Source organism: Pipra filicauda, unplaced genomic scaffold (assembly GCF_003945595.2).
Source record: "Pipra filicauda isolate LSUMZ 115617 unplaced genomic scaffold, ASM394559v2 scaffold69_size3009148_pilon, whole genome shotgun sequence".
Lineage (NCBI taxonomy): Eukaryota > Metazoa > Chordata > Aves > Passeriformes > Pipridae > Pipra > Pipra filicauda.
The window spans coordinates 2,844,406-2,872,237 of record NW_024104864.1 but is presented as its reverse complement, the minus strand read 5'-3'; the positions used below and the strand labels follow the sequence as shown (position 1 = coordinate 2,872,237).

At 48.3% G+C, this 27,832-nt stretch overlaps 2 protein-coding genes and 1 non-coding gene across 7 annotated transcripts; all 3 read left to right on the top strand.

Annotated features, from left to right (window-relative positions):
- The first annotated feature begins 251 nt into the window (after positions 1 to 251).
- Positions 252 to 21,062, top strand: CHD4 (chromodomain helicase DNA binding protein 4). 5 transcript variants are annotated; one of them, XM_039388916.1, is made up of 40 exons: positions 252 to 326; positions 1,147 to 1,308; positions 3,244 to 3,371; positions 3,555 to 3,746; positions 4,131 to 4,249; positions 4,698 to 4,939; positions 5,024 to 5,151; positions 5,275 to 5,410; positions 5,623 to 5,804; positions 5,940 to 6,179; positions 6,950 to 7,153; positions 7,236 to 7,441; positions 7,682 to 7,813; positions 8,073 to 8,169; positions 8,537 to 8,728; positions 8,816 to 9,016; positions 9,948 to 10,085; positions 12,138 to 12,259; positions 12,370 to 12,543; positions 12,862 to 13,003; positions 13,456 to 13,587; positions 13,700 to 13,817; positions 14,028 to 14,152; positions 14,431 to 14,668; positions 14,836 to 15,008; positions 15,169 to 15,349; positions 15,450 to 15,536; positions 15,708 to 15,796; positions 15,883 to 16,016; positions 16,494 to 16,638; positions 16,826 to 16,991; positions 17,378 to 17,487; positions 17,731 to 17,863; positions 18,011 to 18,088; positions 18,200 to 18,337; positions 18,432 to 18,540; positions 18,858 to 18,990; positions 19,885 to 20,080; positions 20,196 to 20,387; positions 20,466 to 21,062. In XM_039388916.1, the coding sequence occupies exons 2-40, from the start codon at positions 1,212 to 1,214 to the stop codon at positions 20,525 to 20,527; spliced, it is 5,811 nt and encodes a 1,936-aa protein (XP_039244850.1). In that variant the 5' UTR covers positions 252 to 326; positions 1,147 to 1,211; the 3' UTR covers positions 20,528 to 21,062. The 5 variants fall into 5 exon arrangements, with proteins under 5 accessions (XP_039244850.1, XP_039244849.1, XP_027586152.2 ...); XM_039388915.1 differs by having other exon boundaries at positions 15,426 to 15,536; positions 15,711 to 15,796; XM_027730351.2 differs by having other exon boundaries at positions 15,426 to 15,536; positions 20,196 to 20,371; positions 20,488 to 21,062.
- On the top strand, positions 17,019 to 17,157 carry LOC113992794. The gene has a single exon (XR_003542356.1).
- A 598-nt stretch (positions 21,063 to 21,660) lies between the features above and the next one.
- On the top strand, positions 21,661 to 27,832 carry NOP2 (NOP2 nucleolar protein). Its single transcript, XM_027730407.2, has 16 exons — positions 21,661 to 21,817; positions 21,894 to 21,939; positions 22,016 to 22,107; positions 23,232 to 23,500; positions 23,786 to 23,829; positions 23,995 to 24,179; positions 24,981 to 25,180; positions 25,284 to 25,373; positions 25,453 to 25,540; positions 25,637 to 25,777; positions 25,949 to 26,088; positions 26,365 to 26,454; positions 26,733 to 26,855; positions 26,940 to 27,037; positions 27,135 to 27,265; positions 27,374 to 27,832. The coding sequence occupies exons 1-16, from the start codon at positions 21,712 to 21,714 to the stop codon at positions 27,628 to 27,630; spliced, it is 2,100 nt and encodes a 699-aa protein (XP_027586208.1). The 5' UTR covers positions 21,661 to 21,711; the 3' UTR covers positions 27,631 to 27,832.

Genomic DNA, 27,832 nt, shown 5'->3' with positions numbered 1-27,832 from the left:
ATGGGATGTTTCTCGGGGGGGGGAAACAGTATTATGGGATGTTCCCGGCGGGAGGGGTGGGTATTATTATGGGATGCCGGCCGGGCAGTGAGTGGGAAGTTCTGAAGGGAGGGTGAGTATTATGGGATGTCTCGGGGGGGGTGTTTGCCGGGGAGACGGGGGCGGGGCCTGTTGCCGGGGTCCCGGGGCATATTATGGGATGTGGGCGGGAGGGGGCGGGGCCTAGCCGGGGGTTTTTTTTCCCCTTTAAGAGGCGGTGCCGCGGTCGGAGCCATTTTCCCTTCAGCGGCAGCGGCGGCGAGTGAGGAGCTGGGGTCCGGAGCCGGGTGAGGAACCGGAAGGGAACGAGGGCGGGCAAGGCCGTCTGTCGCCTCGCGGGGCGTCCCCGCCGGCAGGCACCCCTCTCCGCCGGGCGCCCCGTCGGTCCCGGCCGCAGCTGCCCCGGGGACACGCCGTCCCCGTGCCCGAGCGGCTGCAGGACGGGTCCGGCCCCTCCGCCGCCGCCCCGGCGGTGCCGCAGCCCCGGCCCGCGGCGGCCCCCGGGGAGCGGTGGCCTCTCGGCGCTCGGCAGCCGGACTTCCCCGGCCCCGCCCCGCGCCCCCCCCCCGGGAGACGGTGCCCCCCGCCCCCGCCCTGCGCCGCGCAGCCCCGCTCCGGGCGGGGGCGGCGGAGCGGGGCTGCAGAGCCCGCCCGGCCTTTTGTGTGCGGCCGACGGCGGGGCAGGGCAGGGCCGGCGCTGCGGTGCCAACTCGGGGCTACCGGGCCGGGCACCGCGCTGACAGCCGGCCCCGGGGCTCCCGTGGGAGCCCGACTGCCTCGCCTGCACCGCTGCCTTCTCCCAGCCTAAGGCAGAAATAACCGAGGGCACCCGGCTGCAGAGGACGAGAGAGTTTTCCTTTAGGACAGCTGTTTTGGCTTCCTCGCCAGAGATGAGTTGCTGACTCAGTTTAATATCTGGTGTCCTCAAAGCCTTCTCCATCACAACTCTAAGCTGGTACTTGCTGCCAGTGTTTCTGTTTTGCATGGGTTCTAAATCCAGTATAAAGTTGCTGTCTAAGCTTTCTCACGGATCCTCTTGGTAGCACTATTGCTTGGAAAAACGGAGTTCGGATCTGCTGTAACTTTCTCTTTTTCTCTTCAATGAAGTACTGGCCGGACTGGCAAGAAGACGACACTCTGTGTAAGCCCAGGCCTCCCCCCGCTCGGAGGACATGGCATCGGGCATTGGATCTCCGTCGCCATGCTCGGGGGGCAGCGATGATGATGAGATGGAGATCCTGTTGAACAACGCTATCCCCCAGCATCCAGGTATGGCGAGCCTGCAGGGCATGCATGTGGAATGGGGAGAATGCTGGTCTCAGGCTGAATGTGTGAAATACATGATGCGTTGGGGAATGTAATTTTTCTTTTTACTGCAAGCCATGTGTATGTTTTTGATATCCAAGTCCCAGGGTTACTTCAAAGCGCGAGGCTCAGGGCTTTGTGTCAGGTGGAACTGACTTTGTTCCAAGGCATTGCAGGTTGTCGGGGCCTGTGCTTTGAGGAGGTGTAGAGGGTGGAGGCAGTGTGTCCAATTCTGATGGGGTACCAAAATGCCTGCGAATTTGATATTTCATGAATGGGGAGGGGGAAGAGCGGTAATATGTGAAAGGGCAGGTTGCCTGGCTTGCTTTCATCTGGGAACTCAGACCGGCTGACGTCCAGAGAAAACTGCCCTGGGCTGTTGCGTGACCCACTTTCCTTCATCACCACACCCAATTATTGAGGTTTCTTGTGATTCTTGCTCTGTGCTGCTTGCTCACCTTTCCTTTTCTTGTAGTCCTTGTATCTTTTCTCTCGTTTGTATCCTCATCATCAACGTGAGGCTTGAGTTAGAGCCCTGGGAACTCATGTGGTATGGGGGTTTTTTTATTGCTATTGTTGATGACCTGCTCTGTGGCCACGTACCTGGATTCTTCATTTCTTTGTGAAAAGGAATCATATATAAACCGATGTGTCGGATTGTAAGACAAGTTTGAGTTTTCATACTAACTCATGCTCTAATGCTGTAGCGTCATATAAGAGAAGTGTTGTAACTGGAAAGGGAAGATGGTGATGTGGCTTTTGGGATTTTTGTTCGTTTGGCATTTTTTCTTAAGCTTTGACTCTAGGGTTTTCTGGCATCTCTGAAATCTTGGGCAGAAGGGGACTGTCAGTAAGGAAAATCTTGATGAAGAAAAACTGTTAAATCCCCTACAAAGTAGAGAGTATATATAGTACCTTGGTGGGTCACCAAAGGCTCTAAGTCAGAACTTGGAGTAGAAGAAGAGGTGTGATCCCTGAAGGACCTGGTGTTACAGGACCATGGGAGTGAAGAGACATCCACTGGTAATATGGCAGGAGCCAGGTGTGGGACCCCAGGTTCTGAGAGCTTGTCCTCTGCTGTTTCACCCCTGGCTGCAGTAGCTCCTCTGACCTGTGGCTTCCTTCATCCTGCCCAGCTCCGGTGGTCAGGAGGCCATTTTCCCTTGGAGGGAGAAGGAGTGACTCTGGCTGTGTTCGGTGGGCGGGGCGGCGGGGGAGGGCGGGTGGCCGCGCTGCTCCCGCAGCCTGCTGCCACAAAGGGAAGGGCTGCCTGGCTGCCCGTGCCCCTCAGGCTGGGGGCAGCCACGGAAGGGGGCACACAGATGGGAGTGTGCAGTGGTGGTGGGGAACTGGCATGTGTTCTTCTGGCCAGGCAGTGAGCTTGCTAGCTGTTGGGGCTGGGGAAGATTCTGTCAAATCTGGATCAGAATAGAGTTGCTGAGTAACAACTTTCCTGTGGAGGAGGAGAAGTAGTGGCTTACTGGCCTGTATTTTGCATGCAGCTGCAGCGTGCTCTGTACAGCTGAAGGGGCTAGATGATTTCTTTCCTGAAGACCCATGAACTGAAACAGTATCCTAGTCAGGTTCTCATGTGGCTACCTGTTTTACACTCTTTCCTCTTCTTGTTGGGTTATGGCAAACTTCTTGTCCTTAAGTTCTGAGTGTAACTCTGCTTGGAGAAGGAATATTGTGTAAATAGGAGGTGTTGGGAGGGGGAAAACTGTGTTCAGTGGTACCTTAGGATAACAATTTTGGAGTATCTGTTGTGAACAGTAAGAGTTATAACTAGTTCTGTTTGTATGGAGCAAGTTAGTATGGACAAGTTGATCTCTGTGAAGTGGGCTATACTGTAGTGCACAGGTGTGGTTTGAATGAGACGTGTTGCTTCTTCACATCCAGAACCTGAAGAAGAGGCAGAAGAAGAGCTTCTGTCAGAGGCTGACACCCCCAAAATCAAGAAGAAGAAGAAGCCCAAGAAACTAAAGGAACCCAAAGTGCCCAAGCTCAGCAAGCGTCAGAAGAAGGAGGTAAGGAAAAGGATGCCTAAGGTCACACTGAAATATGGATATGTAGGGTGAGGGTGCTTACTGATGTTGATCTATGGCAGCAGTCCTTTGTATGAGTCCTCTAGAGCATGGGGAGAGAGCGATGTTTAGTGCTTCTCCAGGGTGTTTTCTCACAGCTGCCTGATCTTCTCCCTCCCTCCCCAGCTAGGGGACAGCTCTGGTGAGGGGAATGAGTTTGTGGAGGAAGAAGAGGAGGTTCTGCGTTCTGACAGTGAGGGCAGTGATTATACCCCTGGGAAAAAGAAAAAGAAGAAATTAGGACCTAAGAAGGAAAAGAAAAACAAAGCCAAGCGCAAGGAGGAGGAGGAAGAAGAGGAAGAAGATGATGACTCAAAGGTGAGAAGCTACCCTGCTGACTTAGTGCTTGCTCTTCATTCCCAGGTATCTGATTTGGGGGATCATTGTGCTCTCCATTTGCGATGGCAGAGGGAGTTGGGGCTGTTCAGTTTCTTCTTCCTCCACTACACCTGCTTGACTTGACCTTTTTCCCACCTTGCATTCCTTCCTGTCTTTTACTTTAAACACACATGGAATTTACATTGGATCCAAAGATTTTTCCCACCTTCACTGTCTTTTGTTGAGACTGTGTCTTATGGTGATAAGTGGATGTGTGGGGGGGGAAATTCCCTGGGTCATCTGTGGAATATGGAAGATGTGTGGAAGTTCTACTCTTTCCTAGAGCAGAACCAGAACATTTTCTCTGTAATCCTCTCTTCATAGGAGCCAAAGTCATCTGCTCAGCTCCTGGAAGATTGGGGCATGGAGGATATTGATCACATCTTCACAGAAGAGGATTACCGCACACTCACCAACTACAAAGCTTTCAGCCAGTTTGTCAGGTGAGCTGCAAGCCTATGCCTGAAAGGACTCTGGAACAAAAAAAAACAGATGGGACAAAAACTAGATTCCTTGATTTTTAGAACCTCAGGTGCACATTAGAGACACTGGTGTCATACCTAGAGCAAAAACTGAAGTAACAGTAAAATAGTTGATCCACAGCTTTTTTGTTTCTAGTCATCGAGATGATGCAAGTCCTCACTTCCAGTCCACTTTCTTCCCTACTATGCTGAATTCTGTTTCGTTTTCCAAGCCCCTGAGTATTTGCATCCTCCCCATAGAGTGAAGGATGGGAGTGGAAAGATTCATTGACTGTTGAGATCAGAGATTAGAAAGGAAGGTAGTTTGAGATAGATGTGCTGATGGGGGTGGCAGCGGGCAGAAATAATGTAGATTTCAGGGTGGTTCAGTAACTCTTCCTTCCTTCCTGCCTTCCTTAACTGCACACAGGCCACTTATCGCAGCCAAGAACCCAAAAATAGCAGTGTCGAAGATGATGATGGTACTGGGAGCCAAATGGAGGGAGTTTAGCACAAACAACCCCTTCAAGGGAAGTTCAGGTGCATCTGTGGCAGCTGCTGCAGCTGCGGCTGTTGCAGTAGTGGAGAGTATGGTGACAAACGTGGATGCTGTCCTGCCGCAGCCCCCCGTAGATGTGCCACTCAGGAAAGCCAAGACGAAGGAAGGCAAAGGTGAGATGAAGAGTCTGGCAGGATGATCGAGCGTGAGTGCTGTGAAGGCAGTAGCCCTTCTGACTCTGTCTCCTGTGTTCTCAGGACCCAATGCCCGGCGGAAGCCTAAGGCAAGTCCTCGTATTCCTGATATCAAGAAACCCAAAACAAAGAAGGTGGCACCTCTGAAAATCAAACTGGGAGGATTTGGTTCCAAGCGTAAAAGATCATCAGTAAGTGATGCTCCTACCTTGACTTTCTGAGGAGGAGGTGATGATGTACTAGGAATGCTGGGGGGGATATCTGCTGCCCCCCAGCACGTGTGTCTGAGTGACACAGCTTTTCTCTTACCTCAGAGTGAAGATGATGATCTGGATATAGAGTCAGACTTCGATGATGCCAGTATCAACAGCTACTCTGTTTCAGATGGATCTACAAGCCGTAGTAGCCGCAGTCGCAAAAAACTCAAAGCTGGGAAAAAGAAAAAGAAAGGTATTGATACTTGCTGACAATGGGAGACAGCACAGCTGAGTGTGTGGAAAAATTGGAGAACGTCTGTGCAGAGTTTGGATATTTAACAGTATACAAGAGTTTTGGATTCTGGGTCTCTGCATTGCTATGTAGGCTGTTGGGAGAGTACCCTTGCTGTACGAAGCCTGTACCTGTGACTTGTACTACTATAACTCCTCACCACCCCTCTGCAGGTGAGGAGGACTCCGCAGTGGCTGTGGATGGCTATGAGACTGATCACCAGGACTACTGTGAGGTGTGCCAGCAGGGAGGAGAAATTATACTGTGTGATACCTGCCCGCGTGCCTACCACATGGTTTGCCTGGACCCAGATATGGAGAAAGCTCCAGAGGGCAAATGGAGCTGCCCACACTGTGTGAGTAATGAATTCCCCATGCAGTGCAAGAGACCATGGAGGAGGGGGATGTCAAGTCACTTGGGGCTCCTCTTCTGTGGTAATGAAATAACCACAAATATGTGACTTTGTTTTTCTGATTTCCCTCTCCTATAGGAAAAAGAGGGCATTCAGTGGGAAGCAAAGGAGGATAACTCTGAAGGTGAGGAAATCCTGGAGGATGTAGTGGGGGATGCTGAGGAAGAGGATGACCACCATATGGAGTTCTGTAGAGTCTGCAAGGATGGAGGAGAGCTGCTGTGCTGTGATGCCTGTCCTTCATCCTATCACATCCACTGTCTGAATCCCCCATTGCCTGAGATTCCCAATGGAGAGTGGCTGTGTCCTCGCTGCACTGTGAGTTTCTGCTAGTACCATTCTCCTATTGCTACGAGAGTTGATTGATCTAATCCCTTCAGTTTATCATGTTTTCCTGGAAATGATTGGTCCTTCGAAGACTCTTACCTCCTCTCACACTTTTGTCATAAAACATAAAGGCCTGGCTTTTTGTGGCTGTATTGCGCCTTGTTGATTGGCTGCCTTCTCCAGACAGTGGGAAGGACCAGATTGACAGCCTTTGGGTCTCATGAAGTTTGCCCATGTGCAGGGTTGTTGAGTGATTTTTAGTCCAGGATGCTAAGGCTCACTTTTCTTGGCTCGTGTATCTGCGTAGAAGCAGAAGAACAATTACAAGCAAATTCAGTGCTGAAAGTGTTTTAAACTGATGCTGAGACAAACTTGGTTTTTATTTTGCAGTGTAAGCTCTGTAATGCCAAGCCCTTTTTTAGTAGATGGTTAGGAGAAATATCACACTTATCTAGAAAGTTCTTGAAATAATTAATGTAAGTGGTGTTAGTTGCTTTCATTAGTTGATATGGACTTACAAGATGATGAACAAAAAAGCCGTTTTAGGACATAGCCCTATGCTGGGCCCTTAGTTCTACAGCAGAATATTTTCTGCACAAACTTTAAATGAAGTTGTGGTTGGACAGACTACTGGGCTCATCAAGCCTAGCAAATTCTATCTGCATAGTAAAGCTGTGAAAGTGACTCTGTGTTTCTGCTCCGTGCTTCTGAGTGTTGAAGTACCTACACTCTGATGCATCAACCTCTGTTTAACTTTCCAGTGCCCAGCTCTGAAAGGAAAAGTGCAGAAGATCTTGATCTGGAAGTGGGGTCAGCCCCCAGTTGGCCCCGCACCACCACGTCCACCTGATGCGGACCCCAACGCTCCACCCCCTAAACCTCTGGAGGGTCGACCTGAAAGGCAGTTCTTTGTCAAATGGCAGGGCATGTCCTACTGGCACTGCTCTTGGGTGTCAGAGCTGCAGGTGAGTGGAGGACTCTAACCATGTTAGAAGGATGGATAGCTGAGGGTAAAACACCTACTAACTGCTTGTGTCCTGACTTCAGCTGGAGCTGCACTGCCAGGTCATGTTTCGTAACTACCAACGCAAAAATGATATGGATGAGCCACCCTCAGGGGACTTTGGAGGAGAAGAAGAAAAGAGCCGAAAAAGAAAAAACAAGGACCCCAAGTATGCTGAGATGGAGGAGCGATTCTATCGATATGGGATCAAGCCAGAGTGGATGATGATCCACAGGATCCTTAATCATAGGTAGGTGGGGGTAACAAAGAGGATTTTCAACAAAGACCTTAAGCAGGGCTAAGGGAGAATGGAAGAGCTAATCTGCAATACGACTGGGAGAAACAGTGGGAGTTTTTTTGTTGGTATGACAAATATAGTTGTTCTGTTTCTGTTGCTTCACTAAGACCTCCTTCCCTTCTCTTGCATTTGAGTAGATTGGGTGAGTAGTGCCATTTCACTGTGCTTAAGACTTACTGGTTTCTTCCGCAGTGTGGATAAGAAGGGGAATGTCCACTATTTGATTAAATGGAGAGACCTACCCTATGACCAGGCTTCCTGGGAAAGTGAAGATGTGGATATTCAAGATTATGACCTCTACAAGCAAGGTTACTGGAATCATAGGTAGGAGGAGTATCTAGAGGTTGTGTTCTCACTTCCCTCAAGAGAAAATACTGGCATATGTCAGTCCCCCTTGTTGCTGACTCCTTATGCCTTTGGGCAGGGGCCTTGTACCTCTCCACCAGTTCATGAAGGCTCCAGCCTTGTTCTCTTGAGCCTATTGAGTTGGGTGATTGCCCTCCTATTCTTTGCAATAGTTTTCTCTTGATCTGTTAACAAAAAGCCATTAAACTTACATGTTCTTGGGACTGTTTCTGCATAGGGAGCTGATGCGAGGTGAAGAGGGCAGGCCTGGTAAGAAGTTAAAGAAAGTGAAGATGCGGAAACTGGAAAGGCCCCCTGAGACTCCCACAGTAGATGTAAGTTAATGTTTATTGCTTAGAAACCATTTGATCTGCTTATTTTGGGGTGCCAGCAGGTAAATAGAAAACTGAAGAGGAAACAGCATATGGTTTAGAGTTCCTTCATGGCCTAAAGCAAAAATGGCTTATAGAGCCTTCAGACAAAGGTCTACCTTGTCCATTGGATGAGACTCTAACTCTAGGTGAAAGGGTTTTACAAAAATAAGATGGGTACCTTTGGCCGTTTGGGAATTAGGTTTGGTGCTAGTCTGGTTGTCATCTGTGAAGCCTTATCTGTACTAATGAATGTATGGGTGACTGAGAAAGGACTCTTGGTAGCTATCTAGCTAAGGTAAAAGGTCTTAACTCTCCCTTTCCACTGTAGCCAACAGTGAAATATGACCGGCAGCCGGAGTACCTCGATGTAACAGGCGGGACCTTGCACCCCTACCAACTGGAAGGACTGAACTGGCTGCGCTTCTCTTGGGCCCAGGGTACAGATACAATCTTGGCTGATGAAATGGGTCTGGGAAAGACTGTGCAGACAGCAGTGTTCTTGTATTCCTTATACAAAGAGGTGAGAGCTGGGAGGTCACTACCCCGTGTATTAGTGCCTGTATTAGTGATTGCAGTCATCTAATGCTCTTACTGACTCTATTTGTAGGGCCACTCCAAGGGTCCCTTCTTGGTGAGTGCTCCCCTGTCCACAATCATCAACTGGGAACGAGAATTCGAGATGTGGGCCCCAGATATGTACGTAGTGACCTATGTTGGGGACAAAGACAGCCGGGCCATCATCCGTGAGAATGAGTTTACTTTTGAGGATAATGCCATACGTGGAGGCAAAAAAGCATCCAGAATGAAGGTACGGAACTCCGCTGTAACACAAGCCTGAATTAAGAGACGCACTTAGACTGGCTTTCAGCAGCTGAGGTTCAGATACTCTGATGTCCCTGGGAACTGATTATGCTTTTAGTTTCCAAGGGGAAATAACTGCAAATTGATGACAAGTGGGCGTTTAGACTCCTGCTGTAGACTGTTTAAACACTTGACTAGTCTGAACTAATTCAGTACTGAAAAAGGAAAGCTAAGATAATACTGAGCATAGGCAAGTCCCTGTGTCTTTCCTACTTAACCTGTGAAGTTGTGTATCGTTTCTACAGATATGAGTCCATTGTATGAAAAAGACAAATATACAAAAAAAAGTATGAACTTTTTAATCTTTCTGAGGAACTGGCTGACAGTGAGGCCATGCCCAGACAAGAAGGAAGAGTCTGATATAGGTGGCTAGTTTCTGCAGAATTTTGGTCTTCCTAGTAAAACCAGTATGGAAGCTAAAGCATTTTCATTGGCAGAGGTAGATAGGACTCCCTTCCTTCCCTTGAAATTAAACTACATTAAGTACTAACAGTAATTTAAAATTCCATGGTAAGCTATTTATCTTTTTTAGTCTTAGCTTTTTGATGAGCCACTCTTCTCCGAATCTCATTTTCTTAACATGCCTCTACTCACAACTTTGTTGTTAAACATCTGTGTTAGAGGATTTGGCAGCTGTCCAAAAGTAGCAGGTATTGAGGGGGTTGAGGAGACTTACATGCGTTGAGAGTAATGGGGGATTAAAAGACTAAAATGGTTTGGGCAGCATTTTGAATCTTGTGACAGAAAATTGTCGGTGTGAAAAGTTTTTGATATCCTCATGAGCCCTAGTCAAATAGCACAACATGGAGAAACACTGCATCTGTTTTGCATGGGACCATTCCTCTATCCCGTTACATGTTCATCCTTTTCCTTTGCAGAAGGAGGCTGCTGTGAAGTTCCATGTGCTTCTCACTTCCTATGAACTGATCACAATTGATATGGCCATACTAGGCTCTATTGACTGGGCCTGTCTCATTGTGGATGAAGCTCACAGGCTGAAGAACAATCAGTCTAAGGTACAGAGAAGCATAGGTGGTTCGTAGGCATGGCATATGTTGTGGGGGGGAATGGGCAGAGAGTGTTCACAAGATTCAGTAGCTGCTTCTAAGCTCATAAGTTTGTCTGACAAGTCTTAGTCATTTGTTCAGTAATAAATTTCATGTATTATTAAAAAGAAATTTATCAGCCTTTGTCTGGATATCAGTCATCATTGGCAACAACTTTACTTTTATACAGATCACTGGTTAAAACACGGGTTAAATACAGACCACTGGTCAAAACACCATTTCTTTCCAGGTGAACGGGCAATTGATGTAGACTGGAAAACAGGAAAACCTGGATGTGGTTGTTGCTCTGAAATACAAACTGGCTTCTCTGAAAGCAGGTCATATATCTGCAACACCTTTATTCTGAAAAGGTTTACCATGCTGAACATAAAACAAGCTCATGAGCACAATTACCCTGCTTCCAGAGTAGGCTTGCTCTCTGCATTCATCCAGCTTTGAAGCAGAACTAATTAGATGCTATACAAATGGAAGAGGTGGGCAGAGGTGTTCAGAAATGTCTGGGTAGGTGCTGAAAGCCATATAGCTGCTTTTATATGAAGCTGCACCTTAGCTAAGCTTGTTTGAATTTGTAGACTTGACCGTACATCCTTAATCCAGCCCCCCCATAGGCCTTTGTGCCTTAATCTGTTGGGTTCTAGTGCTCAGGATGCTAAAAACAATTGTTATTGGAAATCTGGTTTTAGAGGTTCTTGGAGACTGTGTAAGACAGTTGCTGCTTGTTTTCTGTTTTTGCATTTAAATGGCTTTAGCTTTTTGGGTCTCGGCATGAGGCATCTTCATGAGGCATCACAGCTGTGCTTGCAATTCAGTTTCTAGATCTTTGTAGGCACTGAGACTGGATGCCATTCTGTGCTTAGCATTGAAACTATTGGGAGTACGAATGAATGCTTACTATTAATATTCATTAATTGAAAGAGGATGTAGAGGCTCAAGGTTACACTCTGATGCTATTGGTTATCCACCCAGAACCATTAAATCTACCTTTTTCTAGAGCAGTTTCCTGCTTACAGGTATTTGGCTGCAAGACAGATCAGATGCTTCTTTACAGATTGAGGTTATCTACTAAAGTTTTGCAGATATGATCAGTAACTTCCACATTTTATTCCAAAATGAGAATGTTTTTAACTGTAACTATATAGAAAGATAAGTCCCCATGGAGGCCACTAGAAGGATTCTTCTTGTGCGATAACCAAAACATAAGTGATAGTGGGTTTTTCTTTGTTTCCTTTGTTTTTTGTTTGCCATCTAGTACAAGCTACTTTCATTAAGTTTGACCTTGTATCATGTTAAGTGTAAGATACACAAAGAAATCGCCAAGTTTGTAAGTAAAATAGTGCTCTATTGTCAATTCGTGCTGCTGAACATGGTACACTTGTGCTTTTTTGTGCAGTACTTGAACTGCTCGCTACATCTGTCTGGAATTAACTTCATTGTTGTGAAAACCAGCACAAATTACCTTGAAGACACATTGGCAGACTCTTAGCTCTCTTTCTCCTCTGCTTGTTCAGATCTCTGGAATATTGCCAGGATTGATATGAATAGGAAGAGTGACTTAGCTATTTCTAGAATTCTCAAGGCAGAGTAGTTGTAGGAACGTGGAACACTAATTTAAGAAGAAAAAGTACATAGTACTTTAAGAAGAAAAAGTACATACAGTCTAGAAGTGATTGGTGGTCTGAAGGAGCTTGTAACTTGTAAGAGCAAAGGAAACCTTACCAGCACCTTATAACTTGTAGGAGTTGCTGCAGTCATGTTTTAGCTATGCACAACAATGATCCAAATGAGATCAGTCTAGTGACCCTGATTGGAATGTGAACTACTTGGAGCTCTTGTCCAAACAGCTGATGTGATCTAAATTGAAACCTAGCTTGGTGTCAACTTTTTTTTTCCTAGGAGATTTATTTTTTGTAGGCCTATGACTTGATAAGCCTTTAATATGTTTGTGTTTGGTTTTGTTTGTTTAATTTTCTCACCATTTCTTCCCTGCTCTCTACTTTCCAGTTCTTCCGTGTGCTTAATGGTTACTCCCTCCAGCACAAGCTGCTGCTTACAGGAACTCCCCTGCAGAACAACCTGGAAGAGCTGTTCCACCTGCTGAACTTCCTGACACCTGAGAGATTCCAGTATGTCTTGCAGCACAAGTCAGCCTGCCTGCCTTGTCACTCCTATCCCCTTCCTTGCTCTTTTTCTCTTTTTCCTTTGTGGCATTTGCTGAGTGTCTATTTCTCTGCAGTAACTTGGAGGGCTTCCTAGAAGAGTTTGCAGATATTGCCAAGGAAGATCAGATCAAGAAGCTGCATGACATGCTGGGCCCGCATATGCTGCGGCGTCTCAAAGCTGATGTTTTCAAGAATATGCCATCTAAGACTGAACTCATTGTCAGAGTGGAGCTGAGCCCTATGCAGAAGTGAGTGTGAGAATGAAGCACCTGCTGTCGAGTTGCTGTTTCTTTGTTCTGCAGTTTCAAAGAGGATGCTGAAACAGCCTTATCCTCATTATAGGGCTTTCTGCACAGTGGATGAGAGGAAAATTTCCTGCTTCCACTATAGCAGAGGAAGGACTGATCCTGTGCCCTGATGTAAGGGATAAAGAAATAGTGAATATCACTGGCAGAGTTTGGGTAGCTGGCAGGTAGTGCCACAAGCTGTGCAGAATCTAGCAAGAGAAGAGCATGTTAGTCATTCTCACGAGGTGTGTCTGAGTTGTACCTTCTTTTTTGTTTCAGGAAATATTATAAATACATTTTGACAAGAAACTTTGAGGCACTGAATGCACGAGGTGGTGGTAACCAAGTCTCGTTGCTCAATGTTGTTATGGATCTGAAGAAGTGCTGTAACCACCCCTACCTCTTTCCTGTGGCTGCTATGGTATGTCCAGTCACTTACTCTGTATAAGCAAATTCCCTGCTGGCTGTTATCAAGGAGCCAGTTTAACTCCCTAGTTGAAGCATGGAGGGGTTCCCATTCCTCTCTTTTTGCCTCTGTTTTTTTCATTTTGTCTGTATTTGGACCTAACATGCTGGAAGGCCTTTTTTTTTCAGCATATTTTTATGACAGGTAGGAGCTATCTTATGACGGTGAAGAGTAGGGACTAAGTAAGAAAGAGGGGGGTGTCTAGAAGTCAAATTGCAAGAGAAAAGGCACAGGGTAGCACTGATGTTTTATACAAGCAGTGTACTACCTTGTGGTTGTGCCAAGGTAAATGACCAGGTGTGACCCAGCATCTGATGAACACAGCTGGGGACTAAGGCCAAGTTACATCCCTTCAAGCTGTTTTTTGTCCCTTACCCCTTATTCCCTCTTTCTCTTTTTCTTCTCAGGAAGCTCCAAAAATGCCAAATGGCATGTATGATGGTAGTGCACTTATTCGAGCCTCTGGAAAGCTGTTGCTGCTCCAGAAGATGTTAAAGAACCTGAAGGAAGGGGGTCACAGGGTGCTCATATTCTCTCAGGTATATGGGGAAAAACCTTAAGGCTCGGAATTCTTTTTCTGAGAAAGAACTCTGTTGATCTGGTATCCCCTTGTCCCTCACTCTTTTGTGGTGGTGTTTTTCTGGTGTGCAGATGACTAAAATGTTGGACCTTCTAGAAGATTTTCTGGAACATGAAGGGTACAAATATGAGCGGATTGATGGAGGAATCACAGGGAACATGCGTCAGGAGGCTATTGATCGCTTCAATGGTATGGAGTCTCCTTTTTTCCTGTAAAATGAAAACTGTCGCCTTGGATGTGCATAGTGGTCAACATGGGATTGTTGTGGCCCAAGCTTTCCATTGCTTTCCTGGAATGTTAAGTTAGTAGTAATTCCCTGTCAAGCGATGTGGGTCAGATAAAAATCCTTGTTTGAGTGTTACACTCTCCCTTGATTAGTTTTATTCTCTTTTATCTAAGCTCCTGGAGCTCAGCAGTTCTGCTTTCTGCTTTCAACTCGAGCTGGGGGTCTTGGTATTAACTTGGCCACAGCAGACACTGTGATTATCTACGATTCAGACTGGAACCCCCACAATGATATCCAGGTGAGTCTGAATGAGCCCACTCACTGTGGAGTAATCCTGAGGAAGAGGGGGAATTAGATTGTCAGGAGGAGTGAAGGAATGTGAGACTTCCCATCTAGAAATATGCAAAATTAGAGCAGTGAGGATTGGTAGAGACGGGCAGTGAAATAGTGGAGGGTTCCTCCAGGGTACAGCCTTCACTAATGTTAAGAGCCAAAATGAAGGCAACTGGGTAGGTGGGGTGTATCAGACAACTACCTGTGTAGCTCTAGATTATTTTGAGCGCATCTCTTTTCTAGGCCTTCAGTCGTGCACACAGAATTGGACAGAACAAGAAAGTGATGATATACCGCTTTGTGACAAGGGCCTCAGTGGAGGAGCGTATCACTCAGGTGGCCAAGAAGAAAATGATGCTAACTCATCTGGTAGTGAGACCAGGGTTGGGCTCCAAGACAGGCTCCATGTCCAAACAGGAACTTGATGACATTCTCAAATTTGGCACTGAAGAGCTCTTCAAGGATGAGGCTACTGAGGGGGGTGAGTGCCTGGGAGTAGAACCGAAAGGGGTGGGCAGATCTGTTTCCTTATGTAGTGAGAGACTGGACACAGTGCTGATTATAGCTCAACAGAGAGGTCTAGGCTGGCATTCCCTTTCCTACTCCCTCGAGATCCACACAGCAACTGTGCCTGTGCTCTTCCTTCAGGGGATAACAAAGAAGGTGAGGACAGCAGTGTCATCCACTATGATGACAAAGCAATCGAGCGTCTGTTGGATCGGAACCAGGATGAAACAGAAGATACAGAACTTCAGGGCATGAATGAGTATCTCAGCTCCTTCAAGGTGGCCCAGTATGTGGTTCGTGAGGAGGAGATGGGGGTGAGTAGAAGTTGGATGTCAGCTAGTATGTTCTGCGGAATGATGGACGATCAATTAAGTAAATTGAGCTCTGATGCTTTTAAGGACAAGCAGGCATATATCTGCTATGACAAGTTGGGACTTGGAGCATAGAGCCCTAAATTTGTTACCTTTCTGGCAGGAGGAAGAGGAGGTTGAACGGGAGATCATTAAGCAGGAGGAGTCAGTGGATCCTGATTACTGGGAGAAACTGCTGCGTCACCACTATGAACAACAACAGGAGGATCTGGCCAGGAATCTGGGCAAGGGCAAACGTATCCGCAAGCAAGTTAACTACAATGATGGCTCTCAGGAGGATAGAGGTACAAATCCACAGGACCCTGAGGGAAAAATGGGTGTAAGTATATCTTGCTGGGAAGTAACGGAGTAGCGTCTCAGGCTCACGTGCTGTTTTTCTTTCAGACTGGCAGGATGACCAGTCAGATAATCAGTCAGATTATTCAGTTGCTTCTGAGGAAGGAGATGAGGACTTCGATGAGAGGTCTGAAGGTAAGTTCTGGTGAAGCTAGACTCCTTGCATCGCTTTCTCTTGAGTGTAGAAACAGCTGGGACTCGGTTTGGGAGATTTATACATTTTGTGGTGCTGTTCTGCCAGGGAAATATTCACACAACAGTGTGCTGTGCATTGTCCCTCCTCCTTAGCTGCATTTCTCTCTTCAGCAGCTCGTCGGCCTAGCCGCAAAGGCCTGAGAAATGATAAGGATAAGCCTCTGCCTCCCTTACTTGCCCGTGTGGGGGGGAACATCGAGGTAAGTAGTACCAGGAGTAGGCGTTTGCATCCTATCTGCTTCTGTATGGCTCTTGCCATGTCTGCCTGTCTCCTCCTCCATTCTAGGTTTTGGGTTTCAATGCTCGCCAGCGGAAAGCCTTCCTCAATGCCATCATGCGCTATGGAATGCCACCTCAGGATGCCTTCACCACTCAATGGCTTGTTCGGGACCTCCGTGGCAAGTCAGAGAAAGAGTTTAAGTGAGTTTGCATTAGGCAGGGATGGAAGACAGGCAGCATCTAGTCCCTTTGGGAAAGAATGAGAGTGGGGCCTTAGAGACTACACTTCCTTAATGTAATAGTTGATTCTTCGTGGGAGGATGAAGTATAAGCTGGGAGAGATGGAGGGGGTTGTTCCCAGCTCTGTTACTTGAACTCAACTCATCAGTCACCAAAAGCAAATGCTTTCAGAGGAGTAAGCATGTAATGAATACTCTCCCTGAGTCTTTCCTAGGCTTACAGTTGTTTCTGGCTCAAGTCCCTTGAGTCAGCTTTGTGTCCTTTATATAGTAATTCTGTCAAGAAATTCTCCCTTGAAGGAGCCTGGAGCCCCAGAACTTGTGTTACTATGGGTTAGGAATCCTGGGGTGATTTCCCTTATGTGCTAGAAGGTGTCTGATGATGTGTGTCTCCAGCCAACTTGATTTATGGACTAATTGCTTTTTTCAATTGTTTCAGGGCCTATGTTTCGCTGTTCATGCGCCATTTGTGTGAACCTGGAGCTGATGGTGCAGAGACCTTTGCAGATGGGGTCCCACGGGAGGGTCTTTCTCGACAACACGTCCTTACTCGCATTGGGGTCATGTCACTTATACGCAAAAAGGTGGGTGCCTGGCAGGGCAATGTGGCCTTTGCTGTCCATACAGCTGTAGTCACACTGTAGTCAGTGAGCTAGGGAGTTATCTCTCCTTTCACACCTACTTTTGTTGTATGCTGAGTGATCCGCCTCTGCTGGTTTGAGGATGAGCTTTGTATGACTCTCCAATGATATGTCTTTCCCTCTCATGCAGGTGCAGGAATTTGAGCATGTGAACGGCCGCTGGAGTATGCCAGAACTGGCAGAGATAGAGGAGAACAAGAAACTTTCACAGCCAAGCTCTCCCTCTCCAAAAACTCCGACTCCTTCAACACCAGGGGATACACAGCCGAATACACCTGCCCCTGTTCCTCCACCTGGTGAGGGCTCCCCCCTTGTACAGCCCTGCGTCCTGACCTCATCCTGGCTGTTCCCCTCACCGGAACTGTGGTGGTGGGGTCTGGAGGTGGACGCAGATCAACTTACTCTCGTGTTAGGAGGGCTGCCAAAGACATGTGCAAACCCTTAAAGGCAAGAGAGGACACTAGCTTTCCTTGGATAAGCTGACATCAGTGAAAAGTCCAGCATTTTGTAGTGGGCAGGAAAGGGGTGGGGGGTGGTTGTGTTGAGCGATGTTGGTTCCGTTTTGATGGGTCTGATCTCTGGGAGCAAAGGAGATGTGTGCTTGGTAACTGGGAGGGGAAGACCTTACTGATGGCTTCTCTTCTTTTGTCTGCTGTGCTGCTCTGGTGTGGGGAATACACAGAAGAAGGAGTAAAAGTAGAAGAAGGAGCCGGTGCTAAGGAGCAAGGAGAGCCATCTGAATCAGAGAAAGAGCTCAATGCCTCTGCTACTGAAACAGAGGTCCCAATGGAGGTGAGTCTTGGGTGGCTTGTTTGCCTCACAATATCTCTTGCAAATTTCTCTACTTCTGACCTCTCTTTGTTGTTCAGCTGATAAGACAGAGATGAGTTCTTGGAGTGATATTTAAAGGTAACTCTCAGATCCTCAGAATTGGCCTGACAGTTTTGTGCATCTTTGCTTTCTAAATTGCTGTAGCTGTCTTCTGTTTCCATGGACTGCTTCACCTTACTTCTCACTGATTGCTGTCCTCTGCAGGGTGCTCAGCCTGTGGAGACACCACCACAGGAAGCAAAATCCCCAGCAAACCCCACAGAAGCAGATGAAAAAAAAGTAGAGGAGCCGGAAGTAAAGGAAAGACCAGATGAACCAATGGAAGTAGAGAGCAAAGGTACAAAACACTTCATCTTAAAAAGCAGGCCTGAATGTAGAAAAACACTGGGGAGTTACAGAACAGTATTGAGTTTCTCTGGTTGAAGAATAAAACTGTGGACTTGCTGTGTTCCTCTGCATCTCATGTTCCCTTTCCCTCCTGCAGCTGATGTGGAGAAAGTGGAGGACAGAGCACCTATTGAGAATCCTCCTGAACCTCCTATAATCACTCTGGATGAGAAAGGTGTGAGGAATGATAATTCCCTTCTCTCCCTTAACCTCTCTTCTGCAAGGAGTCCTTGTGGGTCCAGCTTGTGTGATATCTCGTTTTTCTAATAATTTCCTATGTGTACAGATGAGAAAAAGGATGATGATAAGAGAGACGTGGTGATGCTGCAAAATGGAGAGATGCTGAAAGAGTCAGTAGATGAAAGGCACAAGAAGGCAGTAAAGCAGCGCTTTATGTTCAACATAGCAGATGGTGGTTTCACTGGTATGAGATCTTTATCTGCTTGAACTGGTTTATATGCCCCTGCTTGTGTTTGTGAAATAACTTCCAACTCTTCTGGTGTCTCTTGCCTTTCCAGAACTACACTCCCTCTGGCAGAATGAAGAGCGGGCTGCAACTGTCACAAAGAAGACCTATGAGATCTGGCATCGGCGTCATGACTACTGGCTCCTTGCTGGGATTATCAAGTATCCTTGCCATGATGGATCCATTTTCCTGCCCTGTACATATAATTTGTGATGGTGACAGTCCTGGGTCTGTCTGGAGTAGGCTGAGTGATAGCGCTTTATCCTCTTTCAGAAGAGTGATAGTGATGGTGGGAGGAGGAGCTTCCTGCCAGCACAGTTAACACTTAGCAGGACATAGTTCTCATTCCTTTTCCTTGGCTCCTGTTCCTCCCCTCTGTGTGCCCCCTTTCCCCACCCCCTCTGAAGAACAGTACTGCCTGGGCTGTGTATTCCCTTGTTCTCACTGCCTTTGTTTGCCTGAGCTCATCCCATCTCAGTCATGGCTATGCCCGTTGGCAGGATATTCAGAATGATCCACGTTACGCCATCCTCAATGAACCCTTCAAGGGTGAGATGAACAGGGGTAACTTCCTGGAAATAAAGAATAAGTTCTTGGCAAGGAGATTTAAGGTAAGAATTTGTCTTCAGTTTGATAACTGGCTGGACCTCTTAAGAACAAAAGCTTCAGTTCTGAGTTTCCATTAAGAAAGTAAAAGGTTTCTGCAGTGCCTTTCATTTTAGGGGAAATTAAAAAATGAATCAATATATCTTAGGGTCATGCAGTTGCTCCATGATAGTTCTCTTTTCTCTGGAAATGGTACTGGGGAGCTTGGTTCAGTGCTCTCTATCCAAATGTTTATTCAACAGCTGATATGCAGGAGGCTTAAGATTGAAGTGGCTTTGTCTGCTACAGCCTACTCCATGTGCCTAAACAGAACTGTATGGATTGGTGAAAGGGTTGCCTTCAGTCTTTACCTCATCCTCTTCAGTAGTGAACATGGCTTAGTTGTGGGAGTGATTTAAGACCAATCCAAATAAAGGCCATGTAGGTCTCAGTCTTTCGGCAAAACATTAATTCATTATAGTCTGGATGGTCAGTTCTGCACTGACAGGATTCTTGTTGATTTCTCCAAATGCTTATAAGATTTCAGATTCTTCCTGTAAGTAGCATGGGACACTTCTCACTTGGATTCAGTGAGAAATCTCCATCCCCTTTGTCTCAAAGGAAGAGTAAAATGGCAAACAACTTGGTCTGTAAAGAGAATCTGAGGAGGAATGAGAATCCAAGAGGATTTGTAGTAGCCTTTCATTAAACCTGATGTAGCCTGGTTTTCTTGTGTACCTGGCTTAGCTTCACGAAGCCTTTATTGTTTTGGGCTACTCAGTAAAAGAGGCTGGTGAAAGGAGGCTCAGGTGCAGAATCTCATCTTATGAGAGGGTGAAGAACTGGAGTAAGACTAGGGGTGCAAACAGGCCCCCCCCTTTCAGGCAGCTGCTGAAAGACGCATTCCTCCCCCCTTGCAGCTCCTGGAGCAGGCACTGGTGATCGAGGAGCAGCTGCGGCGAGCTGCCTATCTGAACATGTCCGAAGACCCATCTCACCCTTCTATGGCTCTGAACACACGTTTTGCAGAGGTGGAATGCCTGGCTGAGAGCCACCAGCATCTATCCAAGGAGTCAATGGCCGGGAATAAACCGGCCAATGCTGTGCTGCACAAAGGTAATGCGGTGTGATAAACAAGGCTGGGGTAGGTGCTTACCATTACTGTCCCCTCTCGTTTTTTCCCTCTGGGGTGTCCCTTTCCCCTCGGAACAGATGTCCCTTTCTCTTCTAGTTCTGAAGCAGCTGGAGGAGCTTTTGAGTGACATGAAGGCAGATGTGACTCGTCTGCCTGCCACCATTGCCCGTATCCCGCCCGTGGCAGTGCGCCTCCAGATGTCCGAGCGCAACATCCTCAGCCGCCTGGCCAACCGCAGCAGTGAGCCCCCGCCACCACCCCCGCCCCAACAAGTATGTACCCTCTCTGGTCAGTAAGCATTGCTACTGAGGCGGGGGGGGCTCCGTGGGCAAAGCTGGGCTCTGGTGACCAGCCCTCGAGTCTCAGATCCTCTTCTCTCGCCCTACAGGTGGCCCAGCAGCAGTGAGTCCCTGGCCCAGTGCTGTTGAAGTTTTGGCCAAGCTGAAGTGACCCCACCCCACCCCACCCCTTCACACTCTACCCCTCTGCCTGACATTCCTGACTGGGTGCTGTTTCCCTCCATGGAAGCTGCTGCTCAGGTCTCTGGGAGGAGAAGAAACTCCTTCCTCTGCAGCCAGCCCGTTGGAGCAAGGAGTGTGTTTAGGAGAGAGGGGGATGGATGTATGATGGACTCTGTATATAGTGACTGGAGGCCCCAGCGCCATGTCTGTTACACGGAGAACCTGGCTGTGTTGCTCGTTGCCTCCGCCTGGAATTCCAGTTTTTGTTTTTAATTTTATTTTGAGTTTGTTTACTGAGAAGAGTGCGCAGGCAAGACCAAGTAAAAGCCAGGACAGAGACAAAGCTACCTCCATCAAAATCCTTTTTAATACAAAAACTGACCGGACTCATCCACTAGTAAGCAGCTTGAAGACAAAAGCAAACAACAGTGAAAAAAAAACCAACAAAAAAACCAGAGCAAAACGTTGATAAAACTGAAAAATAAAGTTTCCTTGTATTTTATTTTGTTGTCTCTATTTAGCATTAGACCAGTTGGGTAAGTATTTACTCAAGGGCCAGGCTCTGTCCTGTCTCACAGAATGATTCTGGTTGAAAAAGACCTCCAAAGCTGAGTCTAACCTGTGACCAATCACCACCTCCTCCTGTTGCTGAAGTGCCATGTCCTGTTGTTTCTTTAACACCTTCAGAGAGGGTGATTCCACCACCTCCTTGGGCAGCCCATTCCCCTATTAATCAACACCTTTCCACGAAGAAATTCCTCCTGATGTTCAACTTCCTCTCCGAGAGCAGGTTTTGTGATATCCCCCACCTCTGAATACTTGTTTTCGCCTTGCCTATGTGCCACTCCCCTTCTCTGCTGCCTGCGTTTTCCGTGTTTACTCAACCAAGCGCGTAAAGCAGCCTGCTGCCACCTGAGTGCCCCGGGAAGGGTGGCACTGCGCGGTGCCCGTTCCCGCCGGTGGCGGGATCCCCGCTCCCGGTAGCGCCGGAGCCTCCCACGTGTCCCGGGGCCGGGCGGGCGGTGCTGCCGACGTTGCCGTGCGGACCAATCAGCGCGCAGGAGCGGCGGCGTGCGCGTGCGCGGTGCGACGGGGAGCCCCGCACGTGTGGTGGCGGCGGGCGCGGAGCCGCGCGGAGAGCGGGCGCGGCCATGGGGCGGAAGCTCGATCCCACCAGGAAGGAGAAGCGCGGCCCCGGGCGCAAGGCCCGCAAGCAGCGCGGGGCCGAGGTGGAGCTGGCCCGCTTCCTGCCGCCAGGTAAGTCCGGCCCGAGCAGGCCCGCGGCCGCCCCACGGCGCCCGGGGCCGCCTGACCGCCGCGTGTCTTCCCGCAGAGCCGGAGACCGGCAGGAAGAAGCTCTCCAGTCACGGGAGAAAGAGGTGAGGGGGGCGGCCCGGCGGGGTGGGGGGAGCTGGGCCGGGCCGGAGCTGATCGCCGCTTCCCCTCCCGATCCAGGGCTGCGAAGAGGCGGCTGGGAGCGGGCAGTGGCCCGGCGGGGAAGAGGCCGCTCGGAGCAGGAGGAGGAGGAGGAGGGCGGGAGCCGGCAGGTGAGTGGGAGCGGGGTCCGAACCGGGGTGACGGGCCCGTAGCCCATCTGTCCTGCTGCTCCCCGGGGTATCCCCACCACCACAGTCAGGCTATGACCTCTTACGGCACGGGACAGGTGGAATTTCATTATTTTAAGTCAGGAAGTCATAGAATATCCTGAGTTGGAAGGGACCCGCAAGGATCATCGAGTACGACTCCTGGCCCGGACCGGACCGTCCCCAAGAATCACATCGTGTGGCTGAGAGAATGAACTCTGTAAGGCTTGGTTCTGTGACCACTGCCCTCAGGAGCCTGTTACCGTGCCCAACCACCCTCTGGGTGAAGAACCTTTTCCTAATATCCAACCTAAACCTTCTCTGACACAACTTCAGGCCATTCCCTTGGGTCCTCTCACTGGTCACCGCAGAGAAGAGATCAATGCCTGTTTCTCCTCTTCCTCTCACAAGGAAGTTATAACTGCAGTAAAGTCTCCCCTCAGTCTCCTCTCCTCCAGGCTGAACAGACCAAGTGATCTCAGCTGCTCCTCATATGGCTTCCCCTCAAGGGCTTCCCCTCAAGGCCCTTCACCATCTTCATGGCCCTCCCTTGGATGCTCTCTAATAGATAATAACAATGAATTCTACCTGATTTCCGGTGGTTGCCATGCCAGGCAGCAGTGCTGTCTGAAGAACTAGTAAAAGGTCTCTCTTCTATGTGTTAAATCCGTTTCTGACTTATCCTCCCTTCACAGCAAGGTTATTGCAGGCCGGTTGTGTAGCTGAGGTTTTTAAATCGCTGTGTTATGCCCTGTGTACAACAGCCCAGGAAGCTGTTGCAGTAGGAAGAAGGAAGGATAGACAAAGATTTGGGAAGGAGGGCACTGTAATATGTCAGAGGAAATACCATAAGAATTTTGTAGCAGTGCTTTAGTTTGGTAGTTCTAGTTAGATTTCCCTAAGGTTTCACTAGGGGAAACATGAGAATATGCCCTTCTTTTTGGTTGAGATTTGGAGAGCAAGCAGTCCCTTCTCTTGGACAGGCAGCTCAGGACTCAGATGAAGGCCTTTTTGTATAACAACTGGAAAAACAGAGCAGCTGCTTTTGGGAATAATCCCTAATTTTTACCTGCTTTTTCTGCCCATAGTTAAAGAGCAGGTGTCCACACAGGAGAAACGTGCCGTAAAGGCAGCAGGACAAACCACTCGTGGCCGATCTGGCTTCAGTGATGACAATTCAAAATGGCTGGCTCCAGCCAAAGCCAAGAAAATCCGATCTAAAGGAAACCATGTGGAGTTATCCAGCGATGGTGAGGTGGAAGAGGGCAACTGGGAGATGGAGGAGGAGGAGGAGGATGGGAGCAGCGAGGAGATGGTCGATGATTATGGTGCCTCATCATCATCAGAAGAAGAAGAGGTAGGAACTTTTTGCTCGTAATTCTACAAGGAATACTTGATGTTGCTGGCTGAAAGGACCCATCAGGCCTGGGGAAAAAGGATGGTTTTACTGGGGGGGGGCAGGATGGTGAGGTAGTGGAGAACTTTCCCCTTCTTCCTTTCAAAATAACAATTTCAAGTTTAGTAGCATAACATTAAGTGCTTTTGTTTGTTGTCTTTTTTAAACAGAGCAAGTAAATTTCACAGATGGTGGGAAGTAAGGGGGCAACTGTGGATGCTTCATTAATCTTTTGTCTCTGTTTAGTTGCTGCCTATTGAAAAAGCTGCCCTGAAGCAGAAGCCTGACAGGTGAGGATATGAGAACATCACCAGGCTGCAGAGCCTTCCCTGGCTAGATGAGGAGCCTGTGTTGTTTATTCTTCCACCCTTTCTGCCATCTAAGAAGTGGTAGTTGTGAAGTGTCTGTGTGATTCTCTCCTTGTGTAAAGCAACTGTCCTGTTGTTCGTCCTTAGGGAAGGCCTCAGTGAAGATGACAGTGAAGAGGAGGAGGAGGAGGAGGAGGAGGAGGAAGAGGCAGCAGAGACAATAGGCAGACAGAAAATGGGACAGAAGGAGGAAGAGAACCCAGATCTGCAGCTCAACCTAGATATAGATGAACAATTTAAACTGCCATCTAATGAAGAGATTGAAAAAGAGAATATCCTTTTTATCTGTGACATCCATAAGCCGTAGGCATGCAGCACGGGGCCTGGATACAATCAAAGAGCTTCACTTGGGCTTTTATCGTGTATATTGCTTAGCAAGAGGGTTTGTGCGTGACAACGTATTTTTAGATGAGCTGTCCTAATAGATAGTATATAATGCTGTGTTTCTGTACAGCACAGTTATGAAATCTGTTACACCCTATATGGAGCTTGGAGCCTGTCCTAATTTCTTTTCTAGTCCTAAATACATATAGATATCTTATCACGTAGTTTGTTCCTCTCTACCCTGATTTGCCTGGCAGGTGTTTGTGTAACCCATTCCTAGAGCCTCTGATGACAGCAATTCCAGCATCCAAAGTGCTTGCTCCTGGACTTTGGTGATTTTAATTTCCTGCCTCCCAGTACAATTTAATCCTGTCTCTTCTCGTTCCCCTCTGTATCCCTTGGTTGCCCTTGGGGAACTTCTAGTCTCCTTTCTGATACAGATAATGTTTTCGCTATTAAAAGACTTCTTTTGTTGGATCTTTTTATTTTTCCTATTCTTTTTCTGTTTATCTAAAAGTAACCAACCCAATTCTTTTAAACACCTTGTAGTCCTGCCTTGGGAACTTTTTTGTCCAGTTCCATCCTTTGATTCCCTGCTCTGCTGAGTTCTTCTGAGAGGGTGTATTCCCACGAAGCCTTTCTGGCACACGTGCTGTTGTGGTGCGTGACTCCTGCACGACTCATTGTACTTGTAAAGAGCCTCTGTGAGAGTTTCGTGTCTGTTCATGATTCCTTAATGGTTTTCCTACCTGCTGAGCCGCCCGACCTGCACGTCATTCACCAGCGCATCAAGGGCAACATGGAGGTGCTGCAGGACTTCGTGGTGAAGCGGGAGGAGGGACGCACGCGGCAGGAGTACTTGGCGTTGCTGCGCCGGGACATGGCTGCCTACTATTCCTACAGTGATTTCCTGCTCATGAAGCTCATGGACATCTTCCCACTCCCTGAGGTGGGATCCTGCCCTTCCCATAGCTTTGCTGACTGGTGAGGATTTGGCTGCCTCCCTGGGTCTTCATTTTTTGTCTGTATTCTCTGCCCCTTCTTTCATCCAGCTGATAAACTTCCTGGAAGCCAATGAGGTTCCCCGCCCTGTGACTATTCGCACCAACACACTGAAGACACGGCGACGGGACCTGGCGCAGGTGAGCAGGAACCAGGGGTTGTCTCCTGCACCTCCTGTCACAGGAAGCGGTGTTTCAGTCCCTTCTCCTTGTCTTGCAGGCTCTGATCAACCGTGGCGTGAATCTTGATCCCTTGGGGAAGTGGTCGAAAACAGGACTTGTTATTTATGACTCCTCTGTGCCCATCGGTGAGATCACCCTTCCAGCTGTAGGGCTGAGCTGACCCGCTCTTGCTTCCCTTTCTGTCACGTGTCGTCTTCTTTTGTTCTGCCTTCCTTGCTCAGGTGCCACCCCTGAGTATCTGGCTGGACACTACATGCTGCAAGGAGCCTCCAGTCTTCTCCCTGTCATGGCTCTGGCTCCACAGGAGAACGAGCGCATCCTGGATATGTGCTGTGCCCCAGGAGGCAAGACCAGCTACATAGGTACCGCCCTGGAGCCTTGGGAGGGATGCTCTGTGATGAGTTTCCACTGGTCTATACAGAAATGGGGAATAGAGGGGGACTGAATTTAAGGAAAGGAGGGGGTAGCGGTCCGTACAGACCAAAGCGTGGGAGGTTTGCAGCCCCTTGCTGATGTGTTTTGCCCTCTGTCAGCTCAGCTTATGAAGAACACAGGTATGATCTTGGCCAACGACAGCAATGCCGAGCGGCTGCGCAGTGTGGTAGGGAATCTGCATCGGCTGGGAGTCACCAACACTGTCGTGAGTAACTGCGATGGACGCCAGTTCCCCAAGGTATGCTCCTGCCTGTTTTGAGGTGTCTTTACCATGCTTACCTAGAGCTGTTGTGATGTCCCCTTAGTAAAGCTGTGTTCTCCAAAGCCACTTGTCACAAGAGGATGAGCAGAGCTGCTGGGGAGTGTGTTTGTTATTTGAAACGAAGGCAGGAAGATGGACAGGGAAGAGGGAGGAATCTTTCCTGCCTTCCCAGTCTTCTGGTTCCTGTTCTAGTCTTGGTCTTGTTCTGAGTCCCCACTGTGAGTGTAATTCCAAATGTACTTCTGCCTGTAGGTGCTTGGAGGGTTCGACCGTGTCTTGCTTGATGCTCCTTGTAGCGGAACAGGTGTCATTTCCAAGGATCCTGCTGTCAAAACCAACAAAGTGAGTGACCAGTGGGGACTCAAGGATGAGTCATGAGAGGAAGGACTTTGGGACAGCTTTTTTCTTGAGAGATGCCTGCAATAGAGACACTGATTTTTCCATCTCTTTCCTATTCTGTGTGTCATACCAGAGCTAGTTTTTTGAGATTAGTTCTGCAGAAGATTCCAGAATCTTCTATGTCATGTGTGCTTTGTTCTCCTGTCATGTCTTCCATCCACAGTAGAGGCCTGGGGTTCTTCCTCATGCCTCTGGCATCCTAACCTGTCTTTCTCTTACAGGATGAGAAAGACATCCTGCGCTGTGCTCACCTGCAGAAGGAGCTGATTCTTAGCGCTATAGATTCGGTCAATGCTGCCTCAGAGACAGGGGGCTACATTGTCTACTGCACTTGCTCCATCATGGTAAGTCCCTTCCACACTTTTCTGCGGTCACCTCACCCTCAGGGGACTGGTGAGTTTTGGATGCTAATGCTTAGCCCCTGGCAGGTGGAGGAGAATGAGTGGGTTGTGGATTATGCCCTGAAGAAACGCAACGTCCGTTTGGTGGCCACGGGCCTGGACTTTGGCAAGGAAGGCTTCACCAGGTGCGTGTCAGGTCACAAGCAGCACAGGTGACTGTTCCCTAGTGGCCAGGCTTGAGCAGAGGTATTCTGTCAGTTCTTACCCCACTTCCTCCCCCAGGTTCAAGGACCGTCGCTTCCACCCCTCCCTCAAGTCTACGCGGCGTTTTTATCCCCACACACACAATATGGATGGGTTCTTCATTGCCAAATTCAAGAAATTCTCTAATGCCATCCCCCAGGCACAGAAAGGTAACGTAGTGCTGGAACTTGGCTGAGTTGCCCAGGGCTGCTCTCACATGCTCCTTCCCCTGCAAAAGCCATGGGGATGCTTCTTACAGTGCCTTTCTCTCCTTTCAGATGAAGAACCTGCTGCAGAAGCAGCAACTCTGTCTGCTGTCCCTGAGACTGTTGTGGAACCTCCACCAAAAAAGAAGAAACTTGAGGGATCAAAAGCTGACAAAGAGCAGAAGCTGCCACAACCGACTTTGAAGAAGAAACATTCATTGCAGGCACAGAGGAGACCCTTAAAGGCTGTCCGGCCTTCTCCCAAAATGATGCGTCCTAAAATCCCTACCAGGAAGAAGAAACATAGAGTGAAACCGAATGGACAGTGAAAGAAACTGCTTTTCCAGGTGTTGGTCCCTTCCGCAGAGAGCAAAGGCTGCTGCAGCTATGTGTGTACCACCACTGTGCTACTCTGTGCAGATCATCTCTGCAGCTCTGGACACCTGGGACAGCGATAGCCTCCTTTGCTCCTTTCCCTCTGCATCAAGGAGTGATGCACGGACCCATTAAAAGTTTTATATTCTTGCTCAA